The 24,810-nt window shown below is 50.2% G+C and overlaps 2 protein-coding genes across 2 annotated transcripts; both read left to right on the top strand.

The window, feature by feature from the left end:
* The first annotated feature begins 409 nt into the window (after nt 1-409).
* Nucleotides 410-1,603, top strand: MYF6 (myogenic factor 6). Its single transcript, XM_054399786.1, has 3 exons — nt 410-928; nt 1,178-1,268; nt 1,485-1,603. The coding sequence occupies exons 1-3, from the start codon at nt 410-412 to the stop codon at nt 1,601-1,603; spliced, it is 729 nt and encodes a 242-aa protein (XP_054255761.1).
* A 6,640-nt stretch (nt 1,604-8,243) lies between these two features.
* Nucleotides 8,244-9,661, top strand: MYF5 (myogenic factor 5). Its single transcript, XM_054399831.1, has 3 exons — nt 8,244-8,750; nt 9,239-9,314; nt 9,468-9,661. Exons 1-3 carry the CDS (start codon nt 8,244-8,246, stop codon nt 9,659-9,661), a joined length of 777 nt encoding a protein of 258 aa, XP_054255806.1.
* The last annotated feature ends 15,149 nt before the right edge of the window (nt 9,662-24,810 follow it).

Genomic DNA, 24,810 nt, shown 5'->3' with positions numbered 1-24,810 from the left:
ACCTCATGTCCCTTTGCTGCGTCCCGAGCTCATGGGATTTTGAGTAGACAAAAAGTTAGGTTGTAACTTATACCTTTCTTTTTCTCGACTTCCCTTTTTTTTTTTTTTAATCTGCCTTCCTCCACCATCCCCCCATCTATATCCCACTCCCTCTCCTCCCCCCCCCTCCCCTCCCCCCCCGCTTTCTAAAGAGGAGATGTTCTCAGGACAGTGCCCAGGAGACTGGCTGGAATAAGTTTTGGAGGGTGATGCACCGCGACAGCTAAAAGTTGGATAGGGTTTCAGCAGCTCCTATATAAAGCAGGAAGGACTTATGTCACTGCACTAATTAAATTCCATCTGGGTTGTTCCTCAGGGTGTTTTTGAGCCTGCCACCCAACTTAAGCAGGCAGAGAGGCTGGGAGACAGCATGATGATGGACCTTTTTGAAACTAGCTCCTATTTCTTCTATTTGGATGGGGAGAATGGAGCCCTACAGCAGCTGGAGATGGCCGAGGGATCCCCACTGTACCCAGGCAGTGATGGCACCTTGTCGCCATGTCAGGACCAAATGCCACCAGAGGCTGGCAGTGACAGCAGCGGAGAGGAGCATGTGCTGGCACCCCCTGGACTACAACCCCCCCACTGCCCAGGCCAGTGTTTGATCTGGGCTTGTAAAACTTGCAAAAGAAAGTCGGCCCCCACGGACAGACGGAAAGCAGCCACTCTGCGGGAGAGAAGGAGACTGAAGAAGATCAACGAAGCCTTCGAGGCTCTGAAAAGGCGGACTGTGGCGAACCCAAATCAGAGGCTGCCTAAGGTGGAGATCCTGAGGAGTGCCATCAGCTACATCGAGAGACTGCAGGACCTCTTACACAGGCTGGATCAGCAGGAGAAAATGCAGGAAATCGGGGGGGACCCTTTCAGCTTCAACCCCAAGCAGGGAAATGTAAGCACTGCTGCTTGATTCCTCCCGCCGCCCTGGCTTCCAGCCGCGAAACCTCCGTGCCCGTCTGCCCTCCTCGGCACGACCTCTGCGGCGGCCCTGGCGGCCGTGCAGGCTGACGGGCGCGGAGGAGAACTTGCGGGCTCCTGGGGCCCCCCAGCAACAGCTGGCCCAGCCCGGGGAGCCGCGGTTGGCCTTATTTAATACCCATCCTCTCCCCGTGTCTCCCGCCCCGGCGTGTGTGTGCCGCAGATCCCCAGTTCAGACTTCCTGAGCACCTGCAGCTCCGACTGGCAAAGCGTTTCTGACCATTCCCGAGCCCTGGGGGTCAGCCCCAAGGAAGGTAACTGGAACTGCGGCTGCGGCCCTCCGTGTGCGCGGCGGAACGGCCGCCGCCGGGCCGTGCTCCCGAGCGCTTTTCTCCTGCCCCACCGCTCGCAGTCCCTATCAGTGTCTCACCCCTCCGGCGCCAGGGCTCTTCGCCTGCCGCGAGTCCTGCCCCGCAGGCCCGGCAGGGAGGAACCGTTTGCTCTTTAATCCCTTTTCTCTCTTCGAGCAGGAGACTCCATCGTCGAGTCGTCAGCCTCCAGCAGCCTTCGCTGTCTCTCTTCCATAGTCGACAGTATTTCTTCCGACGAGCCCAAACTGACCAGCGTGGAGGAAGTGGTGGAGAAATAAGTCGGGCTGCTCTGGAAGTATATATCTAACAGAGATGGAGTCCCCATCCCTTCCCTCTAAACAAGTAATGCAGCAAATTAACGCAGTGGAAAGCCTAGGCACGGGCCTTGTTAAGGTCGAATCAAGGTACACCTACCCCCCAGAAAACGGCTCTCACTGACTCAAGTCAAACAGACTTTCCCCTTTTTTCTTTCATCATTTTCCCCTCACCCCCGAGTTTTGTTTCCTTAAAATTGTGTTGCATAGACCACCCCTCCTCTCTCTCTCTTTTTTTTCTTTTTTCTTTTTTCTTTTTTTTGGCGTTAGTTTTGTTTTGTTTTGTTTTAATTTAAAACACTTACCTGTATATTGGTGATCCACTCTCACTGAGACTCACCAGAAAGTTCATTCCTGTCTGAGTGAAGCTGTTGGTTGCATTTCATGTTAGTTGTATTTAAAGGATTCCCGCCCCTCGTTTTTCGTTCCTGTAAATAATTTTAGTACTGTCTTTTTTTCTTTTGTAAACATAACAAACACATATATTTAAATGGTGGGATGTGATATTGTATATAAGAACAGGAGGATTTCTTGGATTGTAAAATAAAGCTCTTTGTGTTACAGTGTTTTTACCCCACTTCGTAATTGAATAATAACCCGGAGTTAAAACCCATCACCAAGTTACAGAAACCAGACACGTGTAGCCAAGACACGACCCCTGTGACTGGAAGCAGCGATCAGGACAGATTTTTTTTTTTTTTCCCCTCGTTCTCTCCTGTAAGGAGCGTCTGTCCTTTATCTAGGTCCACAGCGGCGGCGTTAATTACCCTCCTGCCCTCCCGCTCCCGGAGCAAGCCAGGCAGGCACGAGTGGCTGCTTCGGCAGGGCCTGCAGCGATCCATGGCCGTTTCCTCGCCGTGCTTGTGGAACACGTTTATCCCCCCGGGAAAGCGGTACTGCTCCCCCTAACGTGTCTGGCAGTGCCGCTTACCTAGTTAGCCAGGCAGGGACGCTCCTTCGGCCTTGTCCTGCTCAGGCTGGGAGGGCTTCGAAAGGGAAAGCGCGAAGAGCCCCTCACCCTAGCCGTTGGGAAGAAGGAGGCTCAGCGCACCTCACCTTTTCCTCTCCGCACGGGAGGACGTGAAACCCAGGCCCTGCCTGCTGCCAAACTGATGAGCCTGCTAGCCTCCTAGGGCGGCAAAGGGCTGTGACGGGAGTCCGCTCCCCAGGGGGCTGTGATTTCTTCCCAGGAAAGGTAACTCCCCTTGACTTCCTTCAGCCTGAGGGAGAAAAGAACGAGGCCCCTCAGGGAGGAGAGAGTTAAGCAGACAAAACGAAGTCGGGGAGGGGGAGAGGGGGTTAACAACATATGAAGTTTTTCACTCAGTGATGTAAAAAAAAAAGAAAAAAACAAAACAGAGCCTCTCCAAGGACGGTGGAGTGGAGCTACTCGCAGTCAGAGCGTTACGGTCTGTAACGGATTGTTTATACCCCCGGGAAGGGGCGACCACCGGCGAACTGTCCTTTACACACATACACGGCTTGCTGGACAGCTGGCAAAAGCGAAGGGACGCTGCCTTCACCGCCCGCGGGCTCTCTGCTCGTCAGCTTTAACCCTTGATTTGGTTTTGTTGTTCTTTTAAATTTTTTTAATGTGTGTGTGTTTTTGAAACGTCACAGCCACCTTTCTGGAAGGTGTCTCAGCCGGTCCAGGCACGAGTGGGTCCGCCTGCTCCAAGAGCTGGCTCTCCCGTCGCGGTGGCCTCTTTCCTCCACCTGCCACCGCGGCCAGCCTGTTTTTTCAAAGGAGTTAATTACTTGCTGTAATAGCTCTCTAATGAGTAAGGAGCAATTGAGGCTTCCCCCTTTTTCTCGTTTCAAACACCTCTTTGCCTCGGGGAAGCCTCGGGCCCTTCAGAAAGAGACCGCGGGTTCTTGCTGGCAGCCTCTGTCTTTCGGCGAAGAAGATGTTACAGTTCCCTTCCGTAGCAAAGGGACTGGATCAGCAGCAGTGTGTGTCAGACCGGGTTAGCAGCAAGTCGCCTTCCCTAACAATTTGTTCGATCCTCGTTGGGTCAGAGAGAAGGGCCGCACGCAGCTGACGTGTTTGAGGCATCACCGTCCGAACCGAGCTCCGCAGGACCCGCTGCCAGCAGTGGGGCAGGAGAGGAGCTGAAGCATCCCCGAAACCACCGGGGAACGTCGGCCACTTTATTGTCAGGTTTGCCCTCAGCCCAGCGGTACTGGTCCGTCCGCCCGGTACGACCCCCACGGCAAGTCTCCTCCAGCAACAGGGTAACTTGAGCGGTTGTTTGGAGTAAGCTTGCATAAGGAGGTTGTGGCTAGGTGGTTCTGGTGGGTTGGGGTTTTGGGTATTTTGGTTGGTTGGTTGGTTTGGGGTTTTTTGGTATTTTGTTTGGGGTTTTTTGTTGCTTTGTTTTGATTTGTTTTTTTATTTGTTTCGGTTTTTGTTTTTTTTTTTTTTTTTTTTTTTTTGGGTTTGGGGTTTTGGTTTTGTTTTGTTTTGTTTTTTTAATTAAATAAAGAAAATACCTCCCGAAGAGGCTCTCTGTGATGTGACCTCGCGGCCGCGGCTGACATCTCGGGCTTCCCGGCGAAGGTCTTCGGTGTGTTTGCAATTAAAATGTTTGTGTTTGATATTAATAACGATAATCTTTATTTAAGTCCCCAGCCAAAGCAAACAGTGCCCTGTAATCACAAAATCAAAGCTTAATACTGGGTAAGGACAAGAGGTCTGCGATTTAATCAAGTCCTTTTACGGAGGGGCCACGCACAAAGTCATGGAAGTTTTCACATAAACGCAGATGCCCCCTCCTGCTCCTCACTCCCCTTCACAGTTTTGTCTACGCGAGAGAGTTGGCCGGAAAGCTGCTCCCGGAAAGCTGAGCACTGGCCTCTGCCTGCTCCGCTCCCCAAGAAGCGAAGGGGTACGGGAGCGGCGGCGGCCCTCAAGGGGTGCTTTGCCCAGCCCAGTGCGCCCCGGAGCGCAAGCGCCGCCCGCCCCAGCTGCCTGCGGGTCCGAAGAGCGATGGGTGGAGGCAGACGGGATGTCTGCAGTGCAGCTACCTCCTCACCGCTCTCCTCCGAAGTGATAAGCGTTTAAAAGATTAGTAGTAGTAGTGTACTAGTATTATTAGTGTTATTATCATTAGTGTTATTATTTTCCTCCATAAAACCGCCCACAACCTCGAGAGAGAGGCGGCACCCGGCAGCGGGCTTGCCTTGTTTTCTGGGCTCGAAGGAGAGGCGGACAGGCGTCGACCCAGCAGCTATTTCCAAGAAGAAAATTCCTGCTTGGATCACTTCTGCTTAGTGGAACTCCTACATTTTTTTTTCGAGAGCTTCTACCTTTCTGTGGACAATGAATTGAGGAATGGGAAAGGGGGTCAGGGGCGGGAGAAGGTTGAATAATTGAGCCATGTGCTCACTGAGACGTTCCTCCGATAGCAGGAACTAGCAACTTTTCCCAGTCTCAAGGCTGCTAAAAAACCCCTCGTGTCCCTTTGATCTCTCTTGGGAGTCCCAGGGTGCCAGCAGAGGCCAATGCCTTCTTCAGCTGCTTTCTATACAAATCCCTCTGGCAGGTACTAATGTGTTTACTTAGGTGCGCACGGTTCCCAAGCGCTGGGGGGAACCAAACGTTTCTCACACGGCTGGAATCGCACGGCCCCACCAAGCCAACTGGGAAACAGTTTTGCTGTCGGGGCGGCGCAGAGGAGTCCGCGGCGCTGAGGAGCCCTCGCCGCGGGCACCCACCAACGGCGGGAGGGGAGAGGCGGGGGCATCACGGAGCGGCTGCACGGCTCGCCTTGTGCCGGACGTCACCGACCCCGCAGGCACAGAAAGTAAAATGCATCCCTGCGTGACACTCTCGTTGCCCGTGGCTGTCCCCAGAGCTCTCCAGAGCACTGCCTGGTTCCGCCGTCCTCACCGGAGCGAACGCCGGGGCCGGACACTGCGGGGAGCGCTCGGGTGGGCCTCGAACACCTCTCACGCCCCTGCCCGGTGACTTATGATTTCGGCGGGATTTTCTTTGCTTAAATAGAGAGGTGTGGACCTTAGGAAAAGCTCGCATGTGGGATTGGATCCCTCCTGAAATAGGTGCGGCACGGCGACTGCTGCGAAAGGGGAAGAGTTGGGGTGAGAAATAGTATTTAAAACGCTCCCAACGCGTTCAGCGTTCCTTTTCTGCCCATCCATAGGAGCAGTGCCTGATGTTCAGGCTGTTCCCGCTTTCCAAACTTCAGCTTCCTGAAATATAGCCCTACCTACCCGCCCCCACCTCAAGTCCCCGTCTGGTCCCCACCACCCCCCCCCCCCCCGCCCCGTCCCCCAGCAGCCTCATTATCCACCCTTGGAGTTTGCGCTTTCTATCCCCTTTCTTTAGTTCCACTCTCCTACTGCACTTTTGCAAATTTGTTTTGAGATCACTTTACTAGAGGGGCCGGGGGCTTCTAAGGGATACTAATCACAGATTATTCTTTTTTTTTTTTACTTCCTGAGTGACAGACTCTTCCATTCTTTCTTCTCCTTCCCCCAAAATATCCAGAGAAAAAGGAAACAAATTTCCATAGCCCCTCAAAGACTTTGGGGAAAAGGCACGTTTCTTAACAACCCCAGCCCTGCTGGATTAGGAGTTAAAGCTGGGAGCTAAAGCTCAGCACGCCAGGAGAGTGGGACCAAGGGGCTTGGCATTCTGCACCAGGAGATCCACACTTGCTTGGAGAGAAATTCCTGAAAGGTGATCGGAGCTGCACTTTAAAGATCAAGTTTATTTGTGCACAAAGCATAAATCTGTAAACAGGTCTATTTTAGCAGTGCGAGCGTGGTAAATAAAAGTGTGTGCGTGTGTCTGTGTGTGTGCACGCCACAAGTCAGTGAAGAGTTCAAGTTACTGCCAGGCAGAGCCCCTTCTGACTGACGGTTTCTTAGGAAAACAATAGAGGATTGCCCTGTTTCAGATGTGGCCCAACTAAACAGCAACCTGCACCTCGGAGCGGCAGAAGCTTGAAATTCTGAGCTTTCGCCTTTCTGTAACTTTACCCCTTTATCAACTCTCTGCTTTTCTACAGTATTCATTTCAAAGGGGGCTCCCCCCGTTTATAGCCCCAAATAAACCGAAGCAGTGCAGATGTAGCCTTCTCCAGCCTTCAGACAATTGTATCCCCGCTCGTAGGAAGAAGGGTGTGTGCATGGAGGGGTTTTTTCAAGTTTTACCCTGAGAGTGGAAATCCACTTTTTGAGGTCGTGAAGCCGCCTTGCTCACTTGAAGAGCGGCTCCTTGAGACAACCGAGTAGCCATGCCCTCCGCGTTACCTCTTCCTGAAGAGAGGCTAAGTGAAGAAGCCTTTTTCCTGGGCACACAGACCGGCTCCATAGCGTTTGAACGGCTGAATAGGTCACTTGCTCTCCGCCTGAATTAACCCGGGTCACATAATTTTATTCCCAGGTAGGGAAAGTTTCCTTCGCCTTCTCATAATATTTTCCTCAACTACAAAAGCCACCTGGATGAAACAAAAGGATTCCTGCGCCTTATCAAATGCCTGTTAAATGGCTTCATTACCACTCTAATGACCCTTGCACCGCTCCGCTCAGCTACTGCTGCGGCTGGAGCTCTGCAAAGCTTTTGTCCCCGGCTTGTGTAAAGTTACTTAGGGATTGTGGGGTTAGAAATTTTACACTTCCAGGAGGGGTTTGTTGCACTGGCAGCTGGGACGCATCTGTAACGGTACAAGTTTGCCTGAAAGCAGAAAATTAGCAAGCCCAAAGCAGTGCTTGACTGTTGTGTCTCTAGCAGGACCGGGTCACACGAACAGGACAAAGAATGGGAAGGGGATTTGTGTGGGAGCAAACACACACGCTTTTCTTTTGTGACTGCCTTTCCCTGCGATGGGATCCGATAGCACTAAAAACTGGGTCTCCCCACTCCTTACCTTTCCTTGCCACACATAGCTGTGCATTTTTGTCCCCCGGTTTGTAAATCTAAAGGGTTAGTGACACAGCTTTAATCGCAGGACTCAAGATAAATTAACAAATATTAAGTCTGCAAAGAGGAATAAATCGTTTGAGGCTAGACCTGGACCATGGGCCACGGGGAACAAAGCTACACAAGTAGACGCTGTAGATGCTGTGCGGGACTCTTACGGTAAACCCCCACAGAGAGAGCTGGCGTCCCTCCCGCTGCAGCGTGCGATGGGAGATGGGGAGAGAGGGACAAGGAACGACTCTGCAGGAAATGTCAGTGGGCCATGCGTATCTGCTGCCTCTCTTTCTCTTTTCATACCTAAACTGCAAATTCCCGGATTTGGTTTAAACTTAGGAGATATCTCAGTCAGTTCTGGGAAGGTCGTTCATAAGAGATTTGCCCAGCTCAAAGCTCTCTAAAAGAGCGATGCGGAGCAATTTGTCTCCTGGGGACTGGAAGGGGTTTGCCCAGACAGCCCCCGGCAGGGGATGTGGTGGGATATGCTAATAAAGAGTGGCCGCTGCGGACCAGCCTCCCTTTACATGTGTATATAAGGGCCTCCTGCATCAGCCAAAGGACACTTCATCTCAGGTCGCTAATTACTGGGGAAATTGCCCCAGAGCGCTACGGAGCGCCTCGCCGAGAGCCGGTGGCTGCACTGACGCCTCCGCTACAGGGATGGAGGTGATGGACAGCTGCCAGTTCTCTCCGTCCGAGCTCTTCTATGACAGCTCCTGCCTCTCCTCCCCGGAGGGTGAGTTCCCCGAGGATTTTGAGCCCAGGGATTTGCCTCCTTTCGGAGGCCCCGAGCCCCCCGAGCCCGCCTGCTCCGAGGAAGAGGAGCATGTCCGAGCTCCCACCGGACACCACCAGGCTGGCCACTGCCTCATGTGGGCTTGCAAAGCCTGCAAGAGAAAATCTACCACAATGGACCGTCGAAAGGCGGCCACCATGAGGGAGAGGAGGAGGCTGAAGAAAGTGAACCAGGCTTTTGAGACCCTGAAGAGATGCACCACTGCCAACCCCAACCAAAGACTCCCCAAAGTAGAGATCTTGAGAAACGCCATCAGATACATCGAGAGCCTCCAGGAGCTCTTGAGGGAACAGGTAGAAAACTACTATCACCTGCCAGGACAGAGCTGTTCCGAACCGACCAGCCCCACTTCTAGCTGCTCAGATGGGATGGTAAGAGAGGGGCAGCAGCAATGGTGTTGTGGGGGAATCCAGGAAGGCCCGGGGCAGGTCCATCCCGACGTCGTGGGACCGGTGCCATGGGTGTGGGATGGGCCGAAAACAATCGGACCTCAGGGAAAGGTGGATGGTTTGCTTTTAACCAGGCCCCTTTCCAGATCTAATGCTGGATGTGCACATGGGCTTTCGGGGAACGCGTGGGGGAACGGTAACGCTGCCAGTGGGCATCCAGCAAGCACCCCGGCCCCCGGGGGCTCGCCTTCCCACTCCACTCAGCTTAGCGCGGTGCAGCAGAGGGGTTAGGTGTGGAACTGGGGGGAGAAGGGGAGATGGGGAAAGGTCTGCCTATCAGGCAGTCTGCCCGCAGCGTTGCCGCTCGTTCCTTGCCGGGCTTTAAGGCCCTTTCCATCCGGGGAGAAAATTCCACTGGCCCCGAGATGGGAATGGCCGTGCCTACACCTTCTCCCCTCGCTGTCTTGCAGGCCGACTGCGGCAGCCCCGTCTGGTCGGCGAGAGGCAGCAGCTTCGACGCCGTTTACTGCTCCGACATAGCCCACGGTAAGCTCGGTCCGCCAGCAGACCAGGGCGGGGGGGTGGAGGAGGGGTCCGAGGGGGCCGCCCTGCTCTCCTGGGCACTCGGGGGATGCAGCGCAGGGCCCCGCTGTAACGCGCTGCCCTCCTCGCCCCCGTCCATCCCCTCCCCGGCCGCAGGGTATGCCACCGAGCAGACCAGCGCCTTGTCCAGCCTGGACTGCCTCTCAAGCATCGTGGACCGCCTCTCTCCGGCGGAGGAGCCGGGCTTGCCCCGTCGCGACGCCGACTCCCTCTCGTCTAGCGCCAGCATCGACTCGGGGCCGGGTACGCCTGGGACACCGCCTCCCCGACGGACCTACCAGGCGCTATGAGAGGCCCGAGGGGGCCAGCACCTCACGCCTGCCACCGCCTCCGGGGCCGCCGTGCTCCCGCCGGGGCCGCCGGGGCCGCCTTCCTCGCTCAGCCGCATCCTGTAAACGTTTCTCGGGGCGAGAGGGGCGGCCCCAGCGCCGCTTGTCCTGCCGCTTCCCTCCGGGGCTCGGGTCAAAGCGCCCCGTCTGGCCCTTCCTGGGACCCCCCGCCCCGGCCCAGGGCAGACAGACCCTGGGGCTCGGGACGAGCGCTCCCCTGACACCCCGCTGCAAATAAAGCGTGCTGTGAGAGAGCTGTCTGGCCTGCTGCTTCTTTAAAGGCATTTCCTGGTATTGCGGAGTGCAGCGAGACCCTGCTGCCGGCTGTCCGCCAGCGTCCGTGTTCAGCCGCAGCCCAGGCGAGGGCACTCCTGACCTCTGCGTGCGTGGGGACCTGCCTCCTCACGACCGTCTTGGGAGCGTCTTGCTGGGCTGGGGTCTGGGAGCTTGTTTCTCCCATCACCAGTGGGTATTACTCCGAGCCGGCTCATGAAGGAGCAAAACCGTGGAGGGTCCATTCCTCTCCTGCTGTGGGAGTGGTTTACTTTATTTTCTGCAAGAGTGAAATATTTTGTCGCTATTTTTCTTTCCTGTTCCTGCCTTTCACCCCAGGAAAGCCTTTGTTTCTTCCCCTGAGCATGAAGACTGAAGATGTATTTAGGACTTGGTCCTAAATTTGCATGGTGACTCCTCTGTAAAAAAAAAAAAAAGAAGCACGATCTTGCTCTGGTATCCTGCCAGGGAATTGTACTCTGTCACTCCCAATGCTCTGGCAAAACAAATTTAGTAAAGTTAGTAAGAACAAACCACAAGTATCTCTGTCACAATCCAGGAGGAGCATTTCACAATATCCATTAAGCAACAGGCATCTGTTTGCTCCTAAAGCCTTCAGTCCCACCAGTCAGGATGAAAATTCATTCCTCTTATTGACATGGGTCTAGAAATAGCTGGGTGAAGCCTTCAGGAGTTTCAGAGTTAAAAAGTTTTTCCAAGTCTTTCCACCATGAAAAATGTCCATCTCTTTGCACTGCTTTAACTGTAATCCAAAACGTTTCTATCCCCCTCCTCCCTTAAAAAAGGCAGAGATAGGGCCCTTCAGTGCATCCAGAAATGTCCCCTGTGTTAAGCATTCTGACTGGACAGGGATATGCACCTCACTGGCATGGAATGAAGATGCATTTGTCACTTGTGTTTATGTTGTTAGCACTGGGTGGCCAAGCGACCTGGAAGTGATATTTCACCTCTGATAAATCTTTCACTTGAACCCAACCCAGTGTCGTCATGCCACCAAAAGTTACCACCTGATTGCTCTTTGGCAGTGTCTAGGAGTTGTGGATGAAGGAAATGTTCTCCAGGCATGGCCCTATCCTGGCAGCACCCTGAGGGGCCACATGCCCCATGAAGGGCTGCAGGGGGATATTGAGGTGGCACCTAACTGCTCCTCTATCTGGGCAGCAGGCGGCTTGCCCACTCCTGTGCAGCCACTTCCCTCAAAATCCCTTTCTGCCCTTGCTGTGTAATTTTGAGGTAAGATTTTTTTCTTTCCCACAGAATAATTCATGAGAAGGACTTTCCTGAACTGTCTGTATGTATAGGTAGGTCCCAAGTAATCACTGAGGAGAAAAAGTGGTTTGAAAACCAGAGGTACAAGTGAGGTAACCACTTCCTGAGCCTTTCTGTTCATAAAAATCCCTGTGCAAGACTGTGGAATATCACTGCTTTTGTTCATGATCTCTCACACCTTGCTGCAGTGCTCGCTCCTCTCCACTAAAAAATCTCTTCCCAAGGATGCTGGTCATGGCCAGCTGATGATTTTAAATGATGGTTTGAAATGAGCTAAGCAGGAGAACTTTCAGCATTTTGCTCTGCTGCTTTGTGCTGACCTTGGCAAGGGATCGCCAGCGAAGTATGCAGAGCAACACCAGCAAATCACATGTTGGTAATGTACACCTCTCTTTGGCTGGCAGACATTTTAAGAGCTGCAAAAAGGTCAATACGTCTGAGAAGTGGCTTTTCAGAGAGTGGGAAGAAGTGTGCCATCTGTGGCATGTTTGTCTGCAGTCGCCTCAGTCCTACTAGACTCCATTAGAGTCTAAGGGTTTCGCTGTGCATGCCGAGGAAACAAACAAAAGTTAATTAAAGGACCTCTGTAAGCAAAGCTCCTGTGAGCTGAAACATGCCTGTAGTCCTCAGAAGAAGTGGAAGTTAACACCTTTAGCTCATGGGTTGGGAAGAATAAGATGCAACAGGCTGTTGTTTTGGGAGGCACAGCGTTAGGGTCAGATTTTGCATATTCAGTCATAAGTGTGACTGAAAAGACAGATTTGCATTCTATGCAAATCACGTTCATTTAAGGAAGGCTGTGCCCACAGATACCTGAGATGATGGTCTAGAAAACCTGAGCTCCACCTCCCTCAACTCCTGCTACCTGTGGCTGAGTGCTGTAGGCTCTTCAATGTCATGCAGGGATCATGTGGGCAGGCAGGCAGGTGGAGGGGTGCCTCATAGTGTCATAATTAAACACAGAAGTTGCAAGTTTTCTCTCACTCACTGCAATGAAAGGCATAATTCTGTGCAATTAACTCACTCCCCTCCCTCCACCCCCCCAATTAAGTTTTGTTTTAATTTTACCTCTGAAAATTCATGCTTTCTTGGCTTAGATTCTGATCGATGGAGGTAGCTGTGCTTTGTGTGTGTGTGTGTGTGTGTGCTTGTGAAGAGCTTCTTGTGTCTCTTTTCTTTTGTTGAGAAACCAAGCAGACATTTTCAGTGAAATGCATATTTTCATCTCAGATCAAAGGGCCCACTGTACATGACAAAAATAACCTAAGGACCTAGCAAATGTCTCTTAAATACAGCATCTGCTTGTCCTGTGTTTGTATTTCTGAGCTGCTGGTGTGGAAAAACACTTGTTTCTCCTGTAGGAAACAACACCTCTTTCTTCTCCTGGGCTAAAGCTTAAAAATGATAAGCCTTTAGTCATTAATTGTTGTAGAATGAAGGGGTCTGGACTCACACTGCTCATCAAAACGTGCCCAGGTACACTCCAAATTCATGGCTGTGTCTGGGGGGAATTTCAGTATCTTTGCCTTCCCAGGTCAGCCTGCTTGTCAGGACCAGTCAGACTTAACCACAGCAGGCAACTGATTTTTCCCCACTCTAGACCTCTTCCCTCCCCTCACCTTCCTCTGTGGAGCCCTTGACTCGCTCATCACTTCTCCTTACTCCTCTCAGCCAGTCCTTGGGGTCCCACAGGAGAATCCACAGCTGGCCAGCTGATGATTGCTGACCTTTGGCAGGTACTGACTTGTGTATCAGTCTTACAGCTGGCCACAACTGCATCCCTGGCAGCTAAAGACCTAATGAGCTTGGTCAGCTGGAGACTGGGCTGGGATCCTGCTAGCTAATTTGACCCTGTTTGAGTGATAGAGGAGTTCACCCCCGAATATAAAGGGGTGAGTGGTGCATCTGTCCACGTGTTGCCCTGGGACATCAAGGCCAGGCTCCTCCTGCAGCCAACTGGCTTAGTGGAATAAGTGAAAAAAGAGGCTTTTTGTTTGATTGGTTGGTTGGTTTTGTTTTTTTGTTTTGTTGGGGGTTTTTTGTTTGTTTTGTTTTGGTTTTTTTTTGTTTTGTTTTGTTTTGGTTTGGTTTTTTTTGTTTTGGTTTGGTTTGGTTTGGTTTTTTTGTGCTGTATTTGAGTTTCCTGTTGAGTATTAGCTTAGGCTTCACTGGTGGCCTTCTTTGCCCTGACTATGTCATACAGCTTTCTCCATTCAGCTCAAGAGATGCACCCATCCACCAGAGCAGGGCTGAACTCAGGGAGTCTCAAACACAGCATGATGCATTTCCTCTTCATTCAGCAAGTACCCCACTTTTCTTCCTCCAGAAGATAATGCATCCTGGATGCTCATGGACCTCATGCTAAATCCTCTGTACTATGGAGTATCACAGTACCACAGTACATTAGAAGTTGGAAGGGACCTCCAGAGATCATCAGGTTCAACCCCCCTGCCAGAACAGCATCACCCAGGGGAGTCTGCACAGGAATGCAGCCAGGTGGGGTTTGAATGGGTCCAGAGAAGGAGACTCCACAACCTCTCTGGGCAGCCTGTTCCAGGGCTCTCTCACCCTCACTCCAAAGAAGTTTCTCCTTATCTTGAGCTGAAACCTTCTTTGTTCAAGTTTGTCTCCATTGTTCCTTGGCTTATTCCTGTGCACCACCCAAAAGAGCCTGGCCCCCTCCCCCCTCAGCTCTTGAGAGACATTGATCAGATCCCCTCTCAGCCTTCTCTTCTCCAGACTAAACAGCCCCAGGGCTCTCAGTCTCTCTTCACAGGGGAGATGCTCAAGTCCCCTAAGCATCCTCCTGGCTCTCCCTTGGACTCCTTCCAGCAGGTCTCTGTCTCTCTTGACCTGGGGAGCCCCAAACTGGACACAGGATTGCAGCTGTGGTCTGAGCAGGGCAGAGCAGAGGGGGAGAAGAACCTCCCTAGCCCTGCTGGCCACAATTTTCTTGCTGCACCCCATGTGCATAAAAAACCCAGGTGCTTTTTCAAAGGTCTTCTGCTTTCTGCTCACCAGACCAGCTGATAGTCACCTTCCAGTCCTGGTGTCATTTGGAGCATTAGTAAGACTGAGGAACTGCCTGTCAGTCTGATGGAAGATGCTGGTGGCTGTGGAGCCAAAGGCATTGCTCACCTTGAATAAGGTGGTAATGGGCATGGTCTCTTCCAGCCTAAACAATTCTATGGTTCTATGATATATGGGGGTCAGCAAACTCCTTGAGAAGTCAGAATGGTAGCCAAGTGTCTGCTTTAAACCAAGTGCATCTGAATCTGATACTTTCTGAGCAGCCCTTAAACTTGGAGTAGTAGTAGAAGAATAAATGTGTGATTTTTCTCTTTATTTCTAGGAATATATGCTTCTGAACTGATTTTATATTCTGCTTTTAAAATCCTTTTAACATGTTTGCTGAGCAAAAATTAAATCTTACAAAGAAGACCTAAAAGATTTACTTCTGATTTTCTTTTTTTTCTTTTTTTTTTCTTTTGAAGTGCCAAATCCTACTGCTTGGAGTGGGACTCAGTTACATAGCAGGAACTCAGGAACCCAGCACAGTTCTGGCTGTAATGTGAAACTCAAGGCTTATAATACATTACAGGGTGCCAAACTGTGGATTAAATCAAGTTTGAATTCAAGTCCATTGCTATAAGTGGTTTGATTCTAGATAATATATTAAATTAATAAATACCTACTTAATTAATGACAAGCAAACACTGACTATAACTTCAGCCACACTTGTGTATATCTCAGGGCAAAGACCTTGTTAGCAAAGGCATCACTGCTCCAGTTATAAAGTCCATTTCCAAAATTATTTGAAGCATTTGATCTTGCTGAAATCTTCTCCTGCTCCTCTCATGTCTGTATTTTAAGAAGCTGTACATGGAGGGTGTTTTGAGCTTCATTATTTCACCAACATGAAAAAATAATAGATTGTTTGTCTTCCTGTCCACTTTGTGACTCTTTCAAGAATCATAGAATGGTCCAGGCCAGAAGGGACCTCCAAAGCTCATCCAGTCCAACCTCTTGCAGTCAGCAGGGACATCCCCAACTAGATCAGGCTGCCCAGGGCCTCCTCCAGCCTCACCTTCAATATCTCCAGGGAAGAAGCCTCAACCACCTCCCTGGGAAACCTCTTCCAGTGTTCCACCACCCTCATAGTGAAGAACTTGTTCCTCACATCCAATCTCAATCTGCTCTGCTCTAGTTTGAAGCCATTGTCCCTCATCCTGTCCCTGCAGCCCTCTGCAGTCTCTCTGCAGCCTTCCTGTAGCCCCCTTCAGGTACTGGCAGGCTGCTCTTAGGTCTCCCTGCAGCCTTCTCTTCTCCACGCTGAACACCCCCAGCTCCCTCAGCCTGCCCTCATAGCAGAGCTGCTCCAACCCCCGATCATTTTCATGTCCTTCCTCTGGCCCCTCTCCATCAGCTCCATGTCCTTCCTGTGTTGAGGGCTCCAGAGCTGCACACAGCACTCCAGGTGAGGTCTCAGGAGAGAAAAAGTGGAAAGACAAATGGTGTTTCTGTTTTGAGAAGTATTTATTTCCACACTTGCTCTTTTGGAGCATGTTCCCATTGAGCTAATAGTGCAATTCTCAATCTTCCTGCCCATGTGCTTTGAAAAAACAGAGGAGCAAACATTTCAGCTGGCCATGCTAAGTATACATAACAAAGCATAGATATGAAATCCCTCCCCTCAAATTCAAGTCTTGTGTGTAGATCTGTGGCAAATGCCTTTACAAACATAATTCTTTTTTAGATTGAAATGAATTATCTCTGTGACCTGAAAAGGTTGCTTTAAAACATCAAAAACCCTGAGAGGCTGCTGGAGTAGAGTCTGTCAGGTATCTGGGTGTAACAGTGTGAGAGCTGAAATCCCCATCCCACACAGACAATGACCAGGCTAGCTCAGTCTGGAAGCAAATGCAAGCTGTATTTACAAGAAAAACTACAATCTATGATGAAATGCAGTGAATATGTATAAATAGACACTATTCACGACAGTTACAAATAGGTACAATCAACAGAAAAGCACAACCAAGCTCCCTTTGGGCCCTCCAAAAGAGGGGGGGGGGGATGCTTCTTTTTCCTCCCCCACCCAGAACAGGCAAAAGGGAAGAGAGCCAAGAAGCAGAGAGGCTGTTAGACTTAGCTTGCCAAGGTCAGTGTCTTATCTTCAGCCAGAAGAAGCAGACAAAAGCCCAGCAAGCAAGCTGAGACTGCCCAACTCCCCAACCTTGTTTTGAGTAGTGATTCTTAAATATTTCTCTCTCTCTCCAGCCAGAAGGAATCCCCCCAGACTCCACTGGCAGAAGACAGACAGCCAAGAGAGGTTGTTAGACTTAGCTTGTCAAGGTCAGTGTCTTATCTTCAGCCGGAAAAGAATCAGCAGCAGCCAGACAGAAGCCCAGCAAGCAAGCTGAGACTGCCCAACTCCCCAACCTTGTTTTGAGTAGAGATTCTTAAACATTTCTACCTCCCCAATGGAAGTGTTTAGAACAATCATTGTTTTGCCTTCTTACACCCAATAGTGACTTATTTACATCCTTTCACTTTCTCTGCTCCAACTTTGTGAGAAGAAAAATTAAAGACAGTCTTAAAACCATCACAGTGGGAGATGGGTGTCTTTGCTCTGGTTGTCTTCTCTCTTTTGTTGGGTAGTATTACATTGTTAGTAGGAGCAGGTGACCAAACTCCCTTCTGCCCTGAGTGTCCACATGTCAAAGACTGCCATTGTGATCCTATGACTCATAAATTTCATTAAAGCTCTGTCTCAGATTAGCAGCTAGGGGTCCTTCAGGCCTCTTTTATTCTCAGGTGTCTATAACATTGTGAACTCCTAAATGTGAACTGTTTGCTGCAAAGCTTCTGCAAAGAACAGAGCACCATGCTGCTGGGTGCAGGACTTCAGTAGTGAAGAGTTGAGCAGCACCTAAGCATAGTAAAATTTGAGATTTTAATCTCCACATAACTAAATGGAGAGGTTTGAATGGAGTGTATGAATCCACTGTCACTTTCCTTGCCAAACTCTGAGACTGTTTGGTCATGGTGTCGTGTTGGAGTTCACTCCTGCCATGCAACTGGCCAAAGAGGACACATCCTATGCAAGGGTCTCATGCAGTGGGAAGGGAGACAGCCTGGTAATCTGAAACTGGAAATATGAGTGGCCTAACACCCAGGCTGGGGGACAGTTGCTATCATGTGTAATGGGAATTCCCCTTGGAATTCCAAAGGCTCACAGGATGTTAGGGGTTGGAAGGGACCTCCAGAGATCATGGAGTCCAAACCTCTGCCACAGCAGCATCATAGAATCCAGCACAGGTCACACAGGAATGCATCCAGATGGAGCTGGAAAGTCTCCAGAGAAGGAGACTCCACAACCTCTCTGGGCAGCCTGTTCCAGTGCTCTGTCACCCTCCCAGTGAAGAAGTTCCTCCTCATGTTGAGGTGGAACCTCCTGGGCTGGAGTTTCTATCCATTGCCCCTTGTTCTATCCCAGGGTGCAAGTGAGCAGAGCCTGTCCCTATCCCTTCCTTCCTGACCCCCAGCCCTCAGATATTGATAAACATTTTTTAGATCCCCTCTCAGTCTTCTCCTCTCCAGACTAAACAGCCCCAGGGCTCTCAACCTGTTGAGATAGGAGAAAGGGCTCCTGCCAAGGGCAGGAAGGTAAGCTGGGAGGGCAGGTGTCACAATCAGCTACTTAGTATGGAGTAAAGGGATGGTGATTCTGGGCAGCTGGCAGAAAGACATCTTCCATGCTGTGCATGAAGCAGTAGGGGAAAAAAAAAAGAGTAAACAAGGGCTGAGACAGCTGTATCCCACCAGTGCCTGAAATGCACATTTTTCACAGGGTGTAGATTTCTCACATATTTATCTCCTGGGTGAATTACAACAATGACAGATCTTTGGAATATGAAGCTTGTGATTTTTGAACTCCCTGAGATGTAAGGCAGTGAAAGCTTCTTTCAGATAGCTTCTCCTGAAACTGGACTTCTCAAGCAGAAGTGGTCTGCACTGAGGGGTGTCCTGACCATGTCTGCATGCCACAACCCATGTCCCCAACTCTCTCTTTTTGTGGAGAAAAAGGCTGTGAGGGAAAAAAAAGTAAATTACTTTTGGTAAAATCTTTTTGGTAAAAAAATTTTGTTAAAAAAATCTTTCAGTGCATAGGCTTGCTTTAATACATTGTTTCAGCAGCAGGGAGTGATAGGACTGGGGGGAATGGATCAAAACTAGAAATGGGGAGATTCAGATTGGATGTTAGGAAGAAATTCTTCCCCATGAGGGTGGTGAGACACTGGAAGAGGTTCCCCAGGAGGTGGTGGAAGCCTCATCCCTGGAGGTTTTTGCAGCCAGGCTGGATGTGGCTGTGAGCAACCTGCTGTAGTGTGAGGTGTCCCTATTCATGGCAGGGCGTTTGGAACTGGATGATCCTTGAGGTCCCTTCCAACCCTGACAATTCTGTGATTCTTCCTTACATTCCAATTTATAAACTTGATATCCTTGTTTTTGTTACTGCTTTTTGTTCTCCATGTTTCCCTTCCCAAGGCACTTGGCTACATGAATAAGCTTTTGGATCTAATATGTCTGGAAGCAAATGTTTATCTTCATCTTTTAATCAGCAATAGTGTATTGCAAAGTACAGCTAGACCAGGAGTTTGCTCTTGCTGCAAGACCACTGACAAACCCCTGGAGTTTCACCAGAAAGAGATTTGGGCCAGAAGGCCTAGAATATAGTTACAATAGATTTCATTTTCTCATGCCCCAGAAACAGTCTGTTTATGTGCCAAGCTGTAAAGTGATATTCATGATGAGTGAAGCCTGAACAGTGCTAAAATATCCAGAACCTCTGCTCCAAATACTCTGGTATCTGAAACTGTTCTTTCCCTTCCAAAAGGAGGGGGCCACTGCTGCTGAGGGTAAACAAGGGCAGGGACACAGCTTTAGTACTCAAGCTGAAATAAAGACTAGCCTGAGGCTTAACTGCACAGAGCAATGGCACAGAGTCAACTTGGAGGCCTGTGGCCAGTGGTGCTCCCCAGGGATCAGTACTGGGTCCAGTTTTGTTCAATATCTTTATCAATGACCTGGCTGAGGGCATTGAGAGTACCCTCAACAAGTTCTGATGATACAAAAATGGGGGGGGGCTGACACCTCTCAGGCTGTGCTGCCATCCAGTGTGACCTGGACAGGCTGAGAGCTGGCTGCAGGCAAACCTCATGAAGGTCAATAAGGACAAGCGCAGGGTCCTGCATCTGGGGAGGAATAAACAGCAGGCACCAGGACAGGATTGAGACTGCCCTGCTGGAAAGCAGCTCCACAGAGAAAGACCTTGGAGTGCTGGTGGACAGCAAGTTCTGCATGGGACAGCAATGTGCTCTTGTGGCCAAGAGAGCCAATGGGATTCTGGGGTGCAGCAAGAAAGGTGTCCAGCAGGGCTAGGGAAGTTCTTCTACCTCTCTTCTCTGCCCTGCTGAGACCACACCTCCAATTCTGTGTCCAGTTTTGGGCTCCCCAGGTCAAGAGAGACAGAGATCTGGTGGAGAGAGTCCAAGGGAGAGCCAGGAGGATGCTTAGGGGACTTGAGCATCTCCCCTGTGAAGAGAGACTGAGAGCCCTGGGGCTGTTTAGTCTGGAGAAGAGAAGGCTGAGAGGGGATCTGATCAATGCCTCTCAAGAGCTGAGGGGTGGGTGTCAAGTGGACGGGGCCAGGCTCTTTTGGGTGGTGAACAGGAATAAGCCAAGGAACAATGGAGACAAATTTGAACAGAGAAGGTTTCAGCTCGACATGAGGAGAAACTTCTTTGGAGTGAGGATGACAGAGCCCTGGAGCAGGCTGCCCAGGGGGGTTGTGGAGTCTCCTTCTCTGGAGACTTTCAGACCCCACTTGGCATCATTCCTGTGCAGACTCCCCTGGGTGCTCCTGCTCTGGCAGGGGGGTTGGACCTGATGATCTCTGGAGGTCCCTTCCAACCTCTAATGTCCTGTGATACTGTGATACTCTGAGCCTGCTGTCCCAGCCCTGAAGGATGCCCAGAGCTCTCTCTCACAGCAAGCTCCACCTTCCTGCTCCTGTGGCAGAATCCTCCCAGACTGATCCTTTCATGCTCAGCCATTCTTGGGAGATTTGCTGCAATCCTCCATAAAATCAAAACCAGAAAAATGGTGATGAGTTGTGGTTTGGTTTTGTTGTTTCATGGGGAGTCCTGTGGATAGTTGTTTTCCATTACAATTGTAATGGATGCAGCGGTTCACACATCTTGCAGGGTTCTGAAGAACTTACATTCTGTTCACACACTGTGGAATATCAACTGCAATGATGTTTTCTGATTTATTTGGCTGTGATTTCCAGAAGCAGGAGCTTGCAGTTTCATTTGCAGTAACTGCCAGCGGTGTCCCCAATGTGGCAAAGAAGGCCAATGGCATCCTGGCCTGTATCAGCAATAGTGTGGCCAGCAGGAGCAGGGAAGTCATTCTGCCCTGTGCTCAGCACTGGTTAGACCACACCTTGAGTCCTTGTCCAGTTCTGGGCCCCTCAATTTAAGAAGGACATTGAGATACTTGAAGGTGTCCACAGAAGGGCAATGAGGCTGGGGAGGGGTCTGGAGCACAGCCCTGTGAGGAGAGGCTGAGGGAGCTGGGGGTGTTTAGCCTGGAGAAGGGGAGGCTCAGGGGAGACCTCATTGCTGTCTGCAACTACCTGAAGGGAGGTTGTAGCCAGGTGGGGGTTGGTCTCTTCTCCCAGGCAACCAGCACCAGAACAAGAGGACACAATCTCAAGCTTCACCAGGGGAGGTTTAGGCTGGAGGTGAGGAGAAAGTTCTTCCCAGAAAGAGTAATTGGCCATTGGAATGTGCTGCCCAGGGAGGTGGTGGAGTCACCATCCCTGGAGGTGTTCAAAAAAAGCTTGGCTGTGGCACTTGGAGCCATGGTTTAGTTGTCATGAGGTCTTAGGTATTAGGTAACAGGTTGGACTTGATGATCTCTGAGGTCTTTTCCAACCTGGTTGATTCTATGATTTTCAGCCTGGTTGATTCTGTGATTCTGTGCCTTTGTGACTCTGTCTGTGACTCTGTGATTCTGTGACTCTGACTGTGACTCTGTGCCTCTGTGACTGATTCTGTGACTCTGAATCTGTGATTCTGTGACTCTGTGATTTTGTGCCTTTATGATTCGGATTCTGTGACTCTGACTCTGTGCCTCTGTGACTCTGAGTCTGTGACTCTGTGACTCTGTGACTCTCTGTGACTCTGACTCTGTGACTCTGTGACTCTGACTCTGTGACTCTGTGACTCTGAGTCTGTGACTCTGTGACTCTCTGTGACTCTGTGACTCTGAGTCTGTGACTCTGTGACTCTGACTCTGTGCCTCTGTGACTCTGAGTCTGTGACTCTGTGACTCTGAACTCTGTGACTCTGTGACTCTGAGTCTGTGACTCTCTGTGACTCTGACTCTGTGACTCTGTGACTCTGAGTCTGTGACTCTGTGACTCTGTGACTCTGAGTCTGTGACTCTGTGACTGATTTTGTGACTCTGTGACTCTGAGTCTGTGACTCTGTGACTCTCTGTGACTCTGACTCTGTGACTCTGTGACTCTGTGACTCTGACTCTGTGACTCTGTGACTCTGACTCTCTGTGACTCTGATTCTGTGACTCTGTGACTCTGAGTCTGTGACTGTGACTGAGTCTGTGACTCTGTGACTCTGTGACTCTGATTCTGTGACTCTGACTCTGAGTCTGTGACTCTGTGACTCCGATTCTGTGACTCTCTGACTCTGACTCTGAGCCTGTGACTCTGACTCTGACTCTGTGACTCTGAGTCTGTGACTCTGTGACTCTGAGTTCGTGACTGTGACTGTGGTTCTGTGACTCTGTGACTCTGAGTGTGACTCTGTGACTCTGACTCTCTGTGACTCTGATTCTGTGACTCTGTGACTCTGTGACTCTGAGTCTGTGACTGTGACTGAGTCTGTGACTCTGTGATTCTGTGACTCTGTGACTCTGATTCTGTGACTCTGATTCTGTGACTCTGTGACTCTGATTCTGTGACTCTGACTGATTCTGTGACTCTGTGGCTCTGAGTCTGTGACTCTGACTCTGAATCTGTGACTCTGACTCTGTGACTCTGAGTCTGTGACTCTGACTCTGAGTCTGTGACTCTGTGACTGAGTCTGTGAGTCTGTGACTCTCTGTGACTCTGCCTCTGTGACTCTGTGACTGATTTTGTGACTCTGTGACTCTGAGTCTGTGACTCTGACTCTGAGTCTGTGACTCTGACTCTGAGTCTGTGACTGTGACTCTCTGTGACTCTGACTCTGTGCCTCTGTGACTCTGTGACTGATTCTGTGACTCTGTGACTCTGAGTCTGTGACTCTGTGACTCTCTGTGACTCTGACTCTGTGCCTCTGTGATTCTGTGAATTGCAGTGAGGTTTTTTTTTGGTTGGTTGGTTGGTTTTTTGGGTGGTCTTGAATGCCAATCAGCTCTTACTGAATACCAAGCTAGGTAGCAAATGCAAGGAATTCTTGAAGAGCTCTTGCTCTAGAGTCTAACATTAAAGACAAATCAAATTAAAAATTACCCACCTGTGTAGTTAAAAACAGAACACAGTGAGAAAATGTTGCTGAGCATATACCAAAGGCATTCACTTTTAAAAATCAATACTCATTAAAGAGAAATCAGTGTGTAGGAGATCTTAGAATAAAATGCAATCAAATTTGGTTTTCCATCCATCTGACCCAGAGGAAATGCTTATGCACAGGCACACTTCTTATGGGCAAGTCTGAACAAGTTCAAGGTCTTAAAAAGAAAGGCAAGGAAGTCCTGCTTTATGATAGAGGGGAAGGGAGAAAAACTGCATGCAAGCATTGCCAGATTATTTATGTAAGGTGACATAGGGCTGCTTTGTTTGGAGATTGGTCATCCTTTGCTTAATTGAGTCTTCAGCCCTCCAATTCATTTTTATTATGTATAATCCTGGCATGTCAGATGTAGATGTCCACAGGGCCTCTGACAAAGCCTTTCCACAATAGTTTTATCATCCAGCTGCTGCAGGAAATTGTTCTGGAAAGCTCAGGAACTTCACTAGAGAATTTCGAGGTTCATAGCAGACTGTAGCTCTGCAAGGGTGAGGGTCTGCATTTTTCAGCCACCTGAAGAGCTTTGTTGGGTTCTGAACTTGAAGGCTGATTGATCAACAGGTGTGAACAACATCCACAACTCTTCTTGCTCTGATTCCAGGAAGAAATATGCTTGACAAATCTCAGTATCACAGTACCACAGGACATTAGAGGTTGGAAGGGACCTCCAGAGATCATCAGGTCCAACCCCCCTGCCAGAGCAGCATCACCCAGGGGAGTCTGCACAGGAATGCATCCAGCTGGGGTTTGAAAATCTCCAGAGAAGGAGACTCCACAACCCCCCTGGGCAGCCTGCTCCAGGGCTCTGTCATCCTCACTTTAAAGAAGTTTCTCCTCGTGTTGGGCTGAAACCTTCTCTGTTCAAGTTTGTCTCCACTGACCTTGGCTTATTCCTGTGCACCACCCAAAAGAGCCTGGCCCCCTCCACTTGACACCCACCCCTCAGCTCTTGAGAGGCATTGATCAGATCCCCTCTCAGCCTTCTCTTCTCCAGACTAAACAGCCCCAGGGCTCTCAGGCTCTCTTCACAGGGGAGATGCTCAAGTCCCCTAAGCATCCTCCTGGCTCTCCCTTGGACTCTCTCCAGCAGGTCTCTGTCTCTCTTGACCTGGGGAGCCCCACACTGGACACAGGATTGCAGGTGTGGGCAGAGCAGAGGGGCAGCAGAACCTCTCTAGCCCTGCTGGCCACACTTTTCTTGCTGCAGCCCAGGCTGCCATTGGCTCTCTTGGCCACAAGAGCACATTGCTGTCCCATGCAGAACTTGCTGCCCACCAGCACTCCAAGGTCTTTCTCTGTGGAGCTGCTTTGCATCAGGGCAGCCTCTAACCTGTCCTGGTGCCTGTTGTTATTCCTCCCCAGATGCAGGACCCTGCACTTGTCCTTATTGAACTCCATGAGGTTTGCCTTATATTTTGTATTATGAATGCTTTTCAGTTTCTCTTTGTTTTTTTTCTTCAGGAAAAACAAGAGAAAAGCAGTGGTTAATCTGGATGAAGATGGGGGTTATCTGGGAACTCCCTGTGCTGCAGGAATTACAGCAGCAAATGAGCATTGCTCTAACATGAAACAGTCCTGGAGGTTATCAGAGTTGTGTGTTGTATAACATAAGGTTGCTGAGGTGCTTCACACAGGTGGTCTTCCCTGCTGTCACCCTGTAGCCAGCATGTAGCTAGGATGGGGGCTTCAGGTTGCAGCATTTCAGTCTGTTGGGAATTCTGCTGTTGTGCCTCTGAAAATATCCCAGGAGACCTCCAAAATCCTGTGGATCACAGATCACAGAATTAGCCAGGTTGGAAAAGACCTTTGAGGTCATCAAGTCAAACCTATCACTCAACACCTTCTAACCAACTAACCCATGACACTGAGTGCCTCATCCAGTCTTATTTTAAACACTTCCAGGGATGG

This window comes from Indicator indicator, chromosome 3, assembly GCF_027791375.1.
Source record: "Indicator indicator isolate 239-I01 chromosome 3, UM_Iind_1.1, whole genome shotgun sequence".
In the NCBI taxonomy this organism is placed as follows: Eukaryota; Metazoa; Chordata; class Aves; order Piciformes; family Indicatoridae; genus Indicator; species Indicator indicator.
Note: the sequence above shows the minus strand (reverse complement) of the source record. Positions and strands in the feature narration are given on the sequence as shown.